The 14,218-nt window shown below is 37.7% G+C and overlaps 1 protein-coding gene across 1 annotated transcript in view; it reads left to right on the top strand.

The window, feature by feature from the left end:
• Nucleotides 1–223: 223 nt before the first annotated feature.
• The window catches only part of LOC306757770 (AN1-type zinc finger protein 3-like), a 24,569-nt gene continuing 10,574 nt past the window's right edge, over nucleotides 224–14,218 (top strand). The window contains exons 1-2 of the mRNA XM_079242903.1: nucleotides 224–308; nucleotides 408–569. Coding sequence (XP_079099029.1) covers nucleotides 487–569 — 83 coding nt within the window. The 5' untranslated portion in view covers nucleotides 224–308; nucleotides 408–486. The remainder of the gene's footprint in view (nucleotides 309–407; nucleotides 570–14,218) is intronic.

Genomic DNA, 14,218 nt, shown 5'->3' with positions numbered 1-14,218 from the left:
ATACCATGAAAAGTTATATTCTACTAAACACTCGAGCTACAGTAAGTCATTTCAGGGGCTTACATTGTATTTTAGGCTGTACAGTGTTATATATACTTTTTTAAAATAAAGCTTTTTTTTGTTATAGTAAGTATTAGGCACAAAAAGAGCAGCCAAAGTTTCCTTCCTCCAGCTCGCCACACTCCTCCCCCTGTCAGCCAGTGGTTTGCTCCTCACTCCAGCTGATCGGCCCAGTGTCCCCCGGTGGCCCGGTCCGTCGTCGGCTTTGACGTCTCCAACGTCGACGATAACTGCTTTAAATTTACGGAGTCAGTGGCCGCTCGTGTCGGCAAATCGTTCTTTTATATGCTGAAGCTCAGAGAAATATTCTGACAAGGCTATTGACCGTATACTTGTCAAACCCAAAGGGTCTAAACGCAAGTACGAGGCCCTTACTGGATCCACGGATTCACCTGCTACACGGACAGCTTGTCACTGCAGACCGACATGGGGGACACAGGGAGCGAAGGCAGCAAGCATCCCGGCAATGTCAACGTTTTACCCCCGCGCTGTCCTTGTGGATTCTGGGGGTAAGCCGATAAACCTGTCAAATGTCTTTCTTTCACCTGCTTCCTTTCTCTGCCAACAGTTAGCAAATAGCCACTAGCATTAGCAGCTCTAACAGGGATGAGCAGCTTTTCTTGTCATTACCCCCTCCCCATTGTTTTGTAGCATTAGCTCCCAGCTAACACACCAGTTGGCTCTGCTAAGCTCATCCTGTAAAACATGGCAGAAACGTAGACGTATAAGATAAGCTCTTCAGATAGTGACACGAGTGTGATAATGCTAATAAACTAGAGATTAGCTTCGGTGCCGAGCTAATGCATTACACGGTTGGAGACAACCTGGATGAAACATAAACGATAGAAACACTGGAGATGACCGTCAAAACTCTTCAGATTTCTATACCTGACCTACGTATACTACCCGAGATATTTATTGTCTTTCTGACATTTATTGTATCACGATTATGTGGAAGTAGCTAGAAAGTAAAAACGGTGCTTGTAAATAAACTATACAGGTCATTTTTTCCTACTTTAATTTGCTAGCTTGACCAAGTTTGTCACCATGACAACTGTGTGCATTATTATACTGTGCTTCCGTAATAAACGGTGAATTTAACGTGAAGCTGAAAGTATAATTTGTTGGGATGAAAAAGGTTTGAGCAGATATGACCTATAGTCTTCACTTTTCTTTGGGCCCATAAATTTCTTACCCCTATTATTGATAATATAATTGATAGGACACTTTTTGATACACTAAAGGCAAATTATTTGTTTGAAGGATGGTACATGTTCCTGTGGTTTAGTGAACATAGATGAGTTTGATGACATTTCTCTTGAAGCAGTGATAACTTTCAAGACAACAGAGAATCCTATGGCTTAGCATCTAACTATTAGATAGGAGTACATATTTTATCATTAAGGTTTTTTGCCCTGCTTCAGAAATATTTTGTGTTGTCAAACAAACAGGGTGATACTGATGTCAAACTTTGCCCCAAATCTGAAAAATCTTTTGAAAAAGTCCTAAAATGTCTTTGCCCATTTTAGACAGGCTGTCACAGAAATGATGTGAATGATTACTTAAATTTTCTGCATATTCACTCGCTGAAGTTACATTCTGCATATTTGCACTGAAGCTTCTGTGTAGTCCTGAGAGTTTGCTTGCATGTAGGACACTGATTTAAGGTGGCCTATGTGCTGGCACCTGCCAGTTCTGATTGTTGCCTCACCTGAAACCATGTCCGTGGCTGTTGCAAGATTGTGGGTACCGCACATAATATAATCGATTCCTACAAATGTAGCTCTTGTAATGCAGGGAATTCCCACATACAGGTAGACTGGTGAATAATAATGGACAGTGAACATTACTGAAAGGAAGAAGACATCAGCTACAGCCAGTGGTGCAGTGGTCCCTCAAGAAGTGGGTATACTCTCAATGTTCTGCCCTTGTTTTAAAAACAGAAAAGAAGTAGCCCAGACAAAGTGACATGTTCCCTATTTACCCCAAAAATCCATCAGCATATTTGCTCATAGTCACATAATTTCTGCTCTTCAGTTTTAGGGCGAAAGAGTTATGAAATGACTTAACCAATACTGGTGCACAGACTAGTGAGGCAGGCTCATCATAGACATATATACATATATTTTAATTATGTCTATGTTCAGGCTAAAGTTAATGCAGCTGATGGCTGATTGCATCAGTATAGCGTAGGTAACCTTAGCTGAGCTGCGGGGCAACGTAGGTTCATGTGTAGGGATGTTTTTAATATTGTATGAGTTTAGAAGTGGGAATACTCAATGCTGACAGAAAAAGAAGTGGGCATACTCCTCAAACCCTGGACTACACCACTGACTACAGCAGGAATCTCCAAACCTGGTTCTCAAGGGCTAGTATCTTGCAGGTATTGAATGTGTCTATGCAACAGTACACCTGACTCAGATGAATGGGTCATTAACAGACTTGTGCAAAACTTGACAACAAGCTGTGGAAATCAATTTTATTTGAATCAGGTGCATTGCAGTAGGGAAAAATTCAGTACCTGCAAGACACCAGTCCTCGAGGACTGAATTTGGAAATCCCTGCGCTACACATTTAGCGTGCTCTCCCCTTGTCTCTCTAGGCTCCAAGCTCTTTCTGTTGTCATGGTATCACATTCACTGGCAAACCAAACATTGTTGACGGATTTTCTGCCAGGAAGACGATCCATTCATGACGTTGATTAAAATGTAATCTAACTTTACATCATCTAAAGAGACCCAGCTCTGAAAAACATCAGCCCTAGTGACAGCGCTGCTGGTAATTCTCCAGGTTTTTAGGTAGTGATGAGGCTGGTAAGGTTATAAAGCAATCCAAAGAGAAATTTAAGGCTAATTAGTTTAATATGTAAGCGTGGCTTGACCATAACAGTTGTGCCATAAGCTGCTAATGTTCAGTGTTATGCCTTTTACCATCCAATGTTACTTAACATCAATTTTGCATCACCAGTCGCTGCTGTGAAGAAAACAGACCAATTCAGAGGTGCACTTGCAGCATGAGGAGAAAATGAATGGGCTTTTAAAAAACTTTATATTTTTAAAGCACAAAACAGCAGAGCCTTTCTGATTGGCATCAACAAGGAAAAAACAAAACAGTAAGACATTATTCTTTGGTCACATTATTAGGTAATGGAAACAGATTATGTTATGTATATACTTTAGTTATGTGAAGCACGTAAGTAAAGAATTACCCCCGTTTATTTTTCTTTTTTATGTTTTCTTTAATGAATTTTAGGCCCTGATTACTTGATGTGACCATTTATGTTTTGGTTACAAACAACAAGCTTGAGCTTGAAACCTGAATATTGAGGGACCATTCTTTGGGTTTAGTATCTTGAACAGAAGAACTTTGACATTAGGGGTAGAGGATCGAATAACTGCCCCTCCAGTGTCTTAGTGAACTGCTTTATCAAATGAGCTAATACTACCTGCATATACATATAAATGTAATTTATAGTCTATCAATACCTCTGCCAAGGAAGTTATGTTTTGCCAGCATTTATCTGTTTGTTTGTTTGTCTGCAACTTTACACAAAACTCGTGGACAACGTTTTATGACCTTTTTTTCTCCTGAGAATGGGTCTTGGTCTAATTTAGATTCCACTGAATTTTTAGAGTGATTTGGATCCCCATCTAGAACCAGGAATTTTTTTGATGAATTTTTTTTTTTTTATCATTGCGAGATAGGGCCATTTTCAGTATAACTGAACAATAAATGGTCAGGGTGCTTAGCCATTACATACAGGACAGGTTCCCTAAAGGTTTTACAAGATATCAACAATCTGAATCCCTGCAAATTAGTATATGTAGAGTGTATACATATAATAAGAATGAAAGACTATAACAGGTATTCAGTTTGGTCCCATGAGGTCTGCAATCCAGCAGGTTTTCTATTTATCCTTGCACCAACACAGCTGACTTAAATTAATGAGTCATTGTGCAAAACCTGTTAGATTCATTTAATATGATTCAGGTGTGGTGAAGCAGGGACGCATGGAAAACTGATTGGATTACGGACCTAATAGGACTGAACTAAGTACCCCTGGACTATAACATAGTGTAGAAATTAGCTGCATGGTGGAGGTCTGCACTATCCAAGAGCTTTTCTAGTTTACATAGAAGTTTTGAAATTAAGTTAGAAATTTATGCAGATGTAGATGAATTCTTTAATGCATTTCAGTTTTAACAACTAATCATCATATAAACTAACATCAACATTAGTTGATTTACTTTCCTTTTGGACTTTCTGATATGCTATGACTGTACATTTTATACAATGAGAGGAATGCATTCTTCATTTGTTTGTTACTTATGTAAGTCTGAAATGCTTTTACCTATTCAGGTGTATTTGAAAATCCTTAGCAGATGTGCCAGTTATGAGTTTAAATTCAGGCTCTTTACAGATACAAACACAGGAGCCTAGATCAGGTATTTCCCCCTAAATATGATGGTATTGTCTTAGAGAGTTACAGTAGATTCTCTCACTTTTAAAGATTAGAGAAGTAATCTTTGTGACACAAGGATATTTACAGAAATGTAAATATATATTTACAAACAAGTTAAGATCATCAGTTCAAATATTTTATTGAAAGTATAGCTCAATAAGAGTTTTCGCCTTCGTATATCATGCTTATTTAAAACCTATTTCTGATCTAAAGATCTAAATTTTATTTAGGATGTTAATTTATGGAAGATATTTAACAAATTAAATGCTGAAAAAGTTTGGCAGATACGTTTTATGGCTTAGTGGATAAGCATTTTATTCGACATCTCTAATTTCTAAACATGCGTTAAAAGAAAAAAGACAAAAATAATGTTTAGGTTGTTTTTGCTACTGCAGTCATCTCCTAAATGCTCATGCAGAATTGTGTAACATTATTTCTAATTTAATATTTATTGTCAGTTTAAAATATTAATGTGTAGGAATGAGGTTAGATTGATCTGATGAAGGACTTTTGGTTGATCAATATCAGGGCCACTAAGTGCATGTCAACTCCCAGTTCCTTGTGTTATGTGAGCTGCATCAGCAGCATTCAGTGTTAAGAAATTAGTGCGTGGCTAATCATTTTACCAATACAGACACGAGTTTACCAAAGCAATTTTTCAAAATATTATTGATAACCTACTGGTCTATTTTCTCTGCAGAAATAAACAGTTACAACTCATTGGTATTGCTGAATCAGTGGGAGATGGTGAAATAACAGAGACCAATAACAGACTAGCGCTTTCCAATGAAGCAGATGATAATAGTTCAAATACTCTGTATTATAGCACAAAATGCTTTGTTCACATTATAGAGCAATTAAAATGTAATATAAATTTGATTTGCCATAATGCCTTAATGTGTAATGATTAGATCTAAAATACAGCTGACAAAGGTCCAGTACATTTACATAAAAAAAGCAAAAAAAAAAAAAAAAAAAAAAAAAAAAAAAAAGTGAATATTCCTCAAAATGATTAGCATTGCTGCTACTCCCAGATGTGATGTGATTGGATGGATTAGCTAAAATATGGCTCTATGACTGAATATTGAAGTTGATTTCCTACTTATATTTTGGAAAGATTTCTTTTTAGTTCAAATGTAAAACTGCAAGCTATTTCTTTTATGACATCTCCCCAAAACTCTGTACTCGCACTCAAAAGCTCCCAACTTAACATGTTGAAGAAACTATCAACTCCAACAGTTACTGATGTTTGTACAAATGTTCTGCCCTTTTTAGCCTTCCTGTTTTCTCTCTAGACTTATGGCAACTCTGCTCAGATTCTCATGTTTTACACAGAGATTGGTTTGACGAATTGCCAAACAATGCTGTTAAAATACTCAAGCAAACAGAATGCAAGAAAGGCTGTTGACATCACTACTTCCTTATTCAATTCTTTACAGTATCCTCTGGAAGATTTCTAGCTAACACTTTTTAGCAGATTGCCATATATATAATACCTAAACCAGTAATTAAAAACACTTTTATGAACAGCAATATTTTGAATAAAATCTCAGCTGTGTGTCTGTCTGGGTGGGGAACTGTTTAGCAGGCTCATCTATGTGGATCTTAACAAGATATAGGCTGCTTTTCAAGAATCCAATTCACAGTATTTGCTAATTTCTTATTTCTCAATTTATATAAAGAATTTTTTCTGAAAATGTCCTCTGATTTAGACATAATTTGCACTTAAAAATACACATCCCTTATGTTCTTACAATGTATTTGCGCTCCACTAATAAAGCCTGAGAAATTACAATCACCTAAATGCTCTTAATTGCTATGGTAATTTCCAGTGTTTGTGCTGCACATATTAAGATGAATAATACGGTATTGCTCCGCAAGGGGCAGTTATATTGTTAAAAACTGTTAAAGGAAATTAGATCTTAAGAGATTGCCATGAATGCGTTAGGGTTTTGTTTCTATTCTAAATTAAAAAAAAAAAAAAAACTTCATCTGAATTTGACTGTGTTTTCATGTTTAGTACTTTTGCTGACAAGAAATGTTTTTAGTTTGTAAATATTATCATGAAGATCATGTGACTGCATAAGAAATTAGAGTGAATAAAATAATAATGAATTTTATTGCATAGACCTGGACCTAAATTTAACCTTCTCTTTAAAGTATCGTATGGTGCTCTTTATTGTTAATTGATTTTACACAATTAAAACTGATATGAATTAAATCAAGTTTGGTATGATCTGCTTTTCTCAGATGACAGAAATCCTTTAGAGAATGTTCTGAATATAAACATGGGAGCAGCAATGTCGAAATCATGACTTTCTGTTGGCTGTGGGCATTTTCACAGGGTCCTCCACAACCTCAATTCCAATAAAGTTGGCATGATGTGTAAAACATAAATGAAAACAGAATACAGTGATTTGCAAATCCTTTATAACCTACATTTAATTGCATAAACTATGTAGACAAGATAGTTAATGTTCAGACTATTATTTTATATTTTTTGTATATTTTATATTGTATGTTGTTTCTTTTTTGCAAAATATTAACTCCTTTTGAATTTGAGGGCTCAAGAATACTTCAGAAAACCATTGTCAGTGTACACAGTTTGTTGTAACATCTACAAGTGTAAGCTAAAACACTACCGTGCCAGCAACACCCAGAAATACACCCTGCTTCTATGTACTTGAACTCATCTGAGATGGAATTATGCAAATTGTGGTGTAGTCTAACAAGTCCATGTTTCAAATTGTTTTTGGGTGTCATGGACTTTGTGTCCTGTAATGGTATGGGGGTGTGTTGCCAAGCCACATGTGGCTTGGCAACACACACATTGTTGTAACACACGTATGTGTTACAACAATGTGTCTCCCACTGAACATGTGTGTTGCTTTATAAAGCAAAAAATACGACAATGGAGACCGTGGGCTGTTCAGCAACTAAAGTTATACATCAAGCAAGAATGGGATATCATTCCATCTAAAATGGATATGTTGCAGGCTTCAAATTCAAAATTTATTAATATTTCCAAACAAAGTTTATTAGTCTAAATATTAAATATCTTGTCTTTGTAGTGATTTCTATTCAATTGGTTAAAATGGATTTGCAAATCATTATATTCTGTTTTAAACAACATCCCGGCTTCCTCAGAATTGGAGGTTTACTCGCAAAAATTCACAACCAAAAAGATAACCTGAGGCAAAGTTTGGTGAGCTCACAGAAGCAGCCCAATTAAAGGAGATGGGCCCAAACCAGAGAGAAGGCCATCCATACAACCAGCACTGAATGTGAGAGTAGAGACACAGTTTTTAGCTGAACCAGATCATACGTCCACACAAGCAGCAAATTTTGTGTGAAGACAGTTTAAAAGAGAGCAGGAAAGCTGAGCTTCAAAGCAAGGAGTCCTGCTCTTAAGGAAAAACAAAACAAAACTCTTTAATGATGGTGAAATACTTCTTTATGTTTATTCCTTTTTTGTTTTAAGTGCTTTTCAGTGTAATCTAGCAGAAATCCTTTAGGCATTTGTCACACGTCCAGTCCATCAGTCCTTTTTGTCGCTCATAGTTAATTAGTCAGAACTGGTCTTCCTGTTTGTTCGAATTAGATATTCTCATTTGTAACCACAGTGGCCAGCAGACAAATGGACCTTTTTGACCTCTACCTAGATTTCACTGAGATTAAAAGACTTGAAGTAGTTCTCATCATGGTTTTCCTTTTCTTTCCTTATTAATTTTTCCCTAATGAATCTGTGGTTTGATTCCCTCTGATTTGCTGGGTTGATAACAGGATATAACTTATTTACCCCACTTCCGGCCTATCAGTGTTTCATTATGAAGTTTATCCTCTGTCCTAACTTCTTACCTTCCTTTCTCTTTTATACGCAAGACTTCACACCAGCAGACTGACAGACAGTCCTCAGGTTGACTGCAGCTGACCCTACATTTAGAAATGAGGACAAAGGTGTGCAATGAAGCACCTAAAATAAATAGAATGTGACTGATAGCAGCGACCGTCACGCTTAATGCACAGACAGTGGGGATGACGGCTGGAGAGGAAATGAGAGAAGCCTTCTGAGAGGAGAGCCAGAGCCATCTGTTGTGAAAGAGTTGTGCCATTAAAACTGACAGTTTGCAGTGATCAACTTCAAAACAATACCTTTTTTAATTTCAAAAGTCTTTTTTTGTGCGCAGAAAGGGAGAAGTCAGAGATGTGCGCAAGCCTTTTTTTTTTTTTTTTTTGCCAAGCCAAGTTTCGAGTCTTATAGCTCAAATCCAAGTCGAGCTGCAAGTCGCATTTAGCTGTAATAAGTAATCTGCCATACAACACTTTTTTTCTAGCCTGTTTGAAGGATTGTATTAGAGCAGGGGTGTCCAAACTTTTTGCAAAGAGGGCCAGATTTGGTAAGGTGAAAATGTGTGGGGGCCGACTATTCAGCCTGACATTCTTTGAACCATTAACATTAAATACAAATTAACTTTTTTGGGATTTTTTTTTAATTGCAAATGGCATACTTTTACTTTTACATTTTTTTTCCATTAAGTTTTTACCGAAACCACAAACCACAAAAAATGAAGAAAACTATCAAGGATATCTAAGTTCATGTGAAACATTACATATTATTCACTATTATATGCTCACTGTAAACAAAATTCAAAACAGTGATCACAGCATATTTAAACTGTGATTTTGACCATCACAAAAAAATTAATTAACTGAGATTTAAGAATTTATTCAACTCAGAGGACTTAACAAATATCTTGCCTGTACTAATGTGAAGGGTGATACTGGGATCTTGACTGCAGTATGTAGTCCAGGTCTGGCTCAAGAGCAGTGGTTTTGATGCGTAAGACGTCACGCAGGTGAGAGTCACTCAGTTTCGTCCTCATGCGGCTCTTGTTAATGTTCATAACAGAGAATGTCTTCTCACACATGTATGTGGAGCCAAACAAGCTCAGCATTTTCTTAGCAAATGTCCGAATTGCTTGGAACCTACCTTCATCCAGCTGGCGGTAGAAGTTGACAAGAGGGAGCTGTTGGTGCCGACTGCGATGCTCAGCGTCACACTGCAGCTCAATGAGCTCCAGCTGCAGGTGGTCTGGAGCATCATCAGGGTCCGCGGAGAAAGGAGAGGAAAAAAGCGTGATCTCCTTTTCAATAGCTGCAAAGTCCCGAAAGCGCTGCTGAAATTCCTCAACCAGAGATGAGATGTCTGCTGCATCCTTTGTCATTTGCGCACTGATATTGTTCTGTGGGAAACTGGTCATAATTTCCTGCAGCGATGAGAAATGTGCGGTATTGGGCTGCGCCTGTGACAGGTGCCTTTGGAAAAGTAGCAGCTTGGTCCGAAAGGCTTTGATGTGTGAATACAGTTGGCTTACCACTGCATTTTGCCCTTGAAGGCTTGTGTTCAGCGCATTCAGATGTCGCGTTATGTCAACTAAAAATCCCAAATCAGCCAGCCACACAGGATCATTTAATTGTGGCATGGGTTGTCCCTTTTTTGTGAAAAAGCGCTGCTGTGCCGTTAAAACAGCTTCCAGTTGCTTCACTTTTTCACCGCGTTCGTTCCCAGTTAGCTTGCTGTAGCTAGTATGTTTTGTCTGGTAGTGCCTCTTGATGTTGAATTCCTTGAAAACAGCCACAGTCTCTTGGCAAATTAGGCAGACACAGTTGTTTCGTATTTCAGTGAAAAAATCATCCAGTTTCCACCTGTCCTGGAAGCACAGTCAACTTTCTGTTTTTTGTTTACAGTCGCCATGTTAGAAATGGACGTGGCTGAAACGATCACGCAAGGCCAAGGGTCACGGCAGCCAGGGTGCGGCCACAGGGCTACTGCCATCTTTTGGTGAAAAGATGGCAGTTTTTGTACACTTTTTTGTACACGTGTATTTTATACTGTGGTCAACAGTGCTGGCGGGCCGCATATTATTGACTTTATGATAGAGGCCGCGGGCCGGTAAAAATTTGACCACGGGCCGCAATTGGCCCGGGGGCCGGACTTTGGACATGTCTGTATTAGAGTATCCAAGAAAATGAAAACAAATGCAGCCTTTATCTTCCAGTATGTAGTTACAACAGTGATCTTTAGCTTGAACTGACAAATGCTCTGTCTCTCTCTCCTCTGGACAGTTTCATTGCTTTACTGAATTTAGAAAACCTGTAGATAACCATGGAACATTATTCAGATTCGTAAATTTGCTCTTAATGTTCATTCATTCATTCATTCATGTACCCTTTAGTTCAAGTCAGGCTCGTGATGAAGCTTGAGCCTAGCCTAGCAATTAGCATGCGAGAGGCAGAGTTTTTAATGTACCTTAAGAGTTTTTAAAGTGTACTAAAATCTATCTGGACCCATAGAGAAATTTTTAAAAAGTATTGGCATTCAAAGGCTTTTTTTTTGTGAATGTAGAGAGGATGGCAAATATGATACACCTTAGTAAAGGAGTCGCCAACTGTCCTGCAGGTTATAGACAGTCCCTTCTGCAACACATCTGATTCAAATCACAGCTTTTTTGTCAGGTTCTGCACAAGACTCGTGATGACCTATTTTCTCAGTTCTCGACAGGTAAACATAGAAAACATAGAAACATAGAGAAAAAAAAAGAAGAAAGAAACACCTAGCAGCGCAGTGGCTCAAGAGATCCATAGTTGAGGATCCCTACATAAGTGCAGGGCTATCCAATGTTGGACCTCAAGGGGTCCAACCCACCTGAATCACAATAAATAGATTCAACGGCCTATTCCAAAGTATTCTGATGCAGTGCCAGATGTTTGGCATGCAGAGTTCTTGAAGCAAAAGGAATAAAGAAAAGGATGTTTTTGTAAATTAATTTGTGGTAATGTGGACAATCATGTTGAGTTCATCTACCAATGTCATGGGAGAAATGTAGTTTGCTCTCAAACACATTATTAAGCAATCAGAAGTTGAGCTAGACCTTGGAAAATGTGTGGTTGAAAGATCCAGCTGCAATTCAGATCTATGCTAGGCAACAAATTGATGTGATAGAGGAGAGACATTAATTAATAGCTTGAAAATTAAATGATCCAACTACGGAATATTTGATTTGTCAGCAAGATGGCGGGTACATTTGTAAAGCCTGGTTATTATCTGTTGTTTACACCACCTATTTTTTACACATTCTCTGCTTGTCTGCTGTTTTAAGGTGGATGTTGTGGATCCTGGATTTTCATACCACAGACCAGGGTGGGCAACGATGGTTTCCTCAAAGGCTGCAGTACTGCAAGTGTTAGGCTCTTCCCTGCTGCAACACACCTGACTCAAATCAATGGCTAATTAGCAGACTAGTACAGAGTATTATGTCAAGGTTTGCACTGGTCTGCTAATTAAAATACTGATAAGTGTCAGGTGTGTTGCAGCAAGGACTAGTTCAAACACTTGCAGGACTGCCTCCCTTGAGGACCAGAGCTGCTCACCTCTGCGACAGACGTTGCATTTTTCTGCTCTTATATTGGTTCCTCTTTATTAAATTTTTAATACTTAAGTTATAATGATGATGTGGCAGCAGATGTGTATACCAGGTGCTGCCATTGTTTGGATTGCTTGCTCATGCTGACTCGTTTGTGTAATGTTCCGTCAGTGTTATATCTTTGGAAATAACAACACACAACACAGGCAGGAGATCTGTGTTTGAAAGAAAAGGGATAAAAAGCTTGTTCACACCTCAATTTGTATGTGTCAAGTCGCAAGTCTTTTGAGAGCAAGTCCAAGTTGAGTCTTTAGTCACTGGATATGCAGCTCAAAGGCAACTCAAATCCAAGTCCCAGACTTGAGTTCCCATTTTTGGGAGAAGTACAGCATATTTAGAAAACAGTAAGAAAACTGTTTCGTAGAGTATGGACAGGAACAAAAAAGAAGCTTTTGTAATGGCTAAACAAGGCAAAGAAAAAAAATTATTTGATGTGTTTAACTACAGTCATGAAAGGAAAAGTCATTGGTTGCTATGTCAGTTTTCTGCATTGCTTGTACACAGCTGGGTTTGCCATCTTGCTTCATTGTACTGATTCCATCAAGTGGACTAATATTTTGAAGCATAGATTTAAGTTTTTTTAATTCTAGTCCAAGTCCAAAAAAATCATGTTTTCTGTTTTCAGTTGTACAGATAAAATTAAATGAAAATTTCTTTTTATCTCAGAAAAATTGGGATGTGTGGGATTTTTTTTTTTTTTTTCAGGAATAATCATTTAATTACAGTCCATGTCTTGTTCTGCAGGGCGATGACTGTTGGAAGGAATGACCTCCTGTACCTTCTTTAGTCCCCCTAAATATCTTAAATGATATTGACATCACAATTCTGTGACTATTGAAGGGTTTGTCATATCCAGTTGTGGAATTGTGATACAGAAAGTACTACAGAACCCCATGCAGATATTGTGAGAGCAAGCAGTGGCAATTTGCTGTTCAAAATATAAACTGGAGAACTCATGCCAGTACAGGTACTTGGCTAATTACCTCCGCCAAGCAGGTTATGTTTTACTTGGTGTTTATCTGTTTGTCTCTTTGTGTTCAAGATAACTCAAATAGTTATGGACGGATTTTCATCATATTTTCATGAGTTATTGGAAATGTAAAAAGGAAGAACTAATTTAATTTTGGTGGTGATCCAGATCACTGTTTGGATCCAGGAACATTTTAAAGGCCTTGGCAGAGGTTTGCTCTCTCCATATTTTGTAACTGGAGTGTCAACAGATTAATCTGGGGAGAGGATCAAAGGTCTTCACTGGGCAAGTTGAGACGGATGGTTCTGTATCTGCACATTTTGAGCTCTGTTGTGAATATGTCTAGCACATAAAATGCAGCGTGGTTGTGTGGATAGCCAAAATGTTCTGAGCATCCATGAAGATTACTTATGGTTAGTAAACCAGTGAAAGTGAGAAAACAGTCCTGTGCGGGAATTAACAGTTACTTAAAAGGAGGATCTGGCACAATATTTAATCAACCTTTTTATGCTTGCATATGTCATGTCCCAATGTGTCCTTAAAATTCAGGCCTCCTATAGCTTAGACGCAGAAATTGGTAAGCAGCATCTTCTGGTGTTGGACACTCGGATGTCGAACAGACACATCTTGATGACGTTTATAAGTTTAAAGTTTTTTTTTTGTTTGGTTTTTTTTTTGTGTTTCTTTAAGTGTTTGGGCGACTTGGGTTCCTCATCCAATTTATGTGGAGTTTTTGTGTCCTGTTATTGTTGGTACATGTCAAAGTCACAGGGCCTAAGTAGAGTGGAATGTTGCACCGAAATGGTGGGGTCATTGTTCTTCTCTTTACCTGTGAGGGGTAAAGAGAAGAACAAGTTGTTTTTGTTACCAAAAACAACTTGGTAAAAATATTGACTTTAATTCTTTATGCTTTGAATAATGTACGGTATTAGAAAAATTTTGTTGACATACATCTCAAATATTATGTTTGGATAAAGCATAAAACTGTCGTGGGAATCAGGTTGGAGCTATATTGGTCAAACAAAATCTTAAAAAATTATAACTTGATTTTGAGTTGTAATGAAAGTTATTGGAGATATATACTAGATACATGTGATGGATTGGAAGGTAAACAAACAAAAGAAAAAAAATTGGTCTTTTAGTTTGTCATGCAAGTTAAGACTAAGGCCTAAATCACAATCTTTTAATTACAACTTTTTCTCTGACAAAATCATGTCAGACTTGGGTTCATAAAAAACATAT

The sequence above is a fragment of the Telmatherina bonti genome (assembly GCF_933228915.1).
Source record: "Telmatherina bonti genome assembly, chromosome: 1".
In the NCBI taxonomy this organism is placed as follows: domain Eukaryota; kingdom Metazoa; phylum Chordata; class Actinopteri; order Atheriniformes; family Telmatherinidae; genus Telmatherina; species Telmatherina bonti.
The sequence above is the reverse complement of the archived record's forward strand: the minus strand, read 5'-3'. Positions and strand labels throughout refer to the sequence as shown.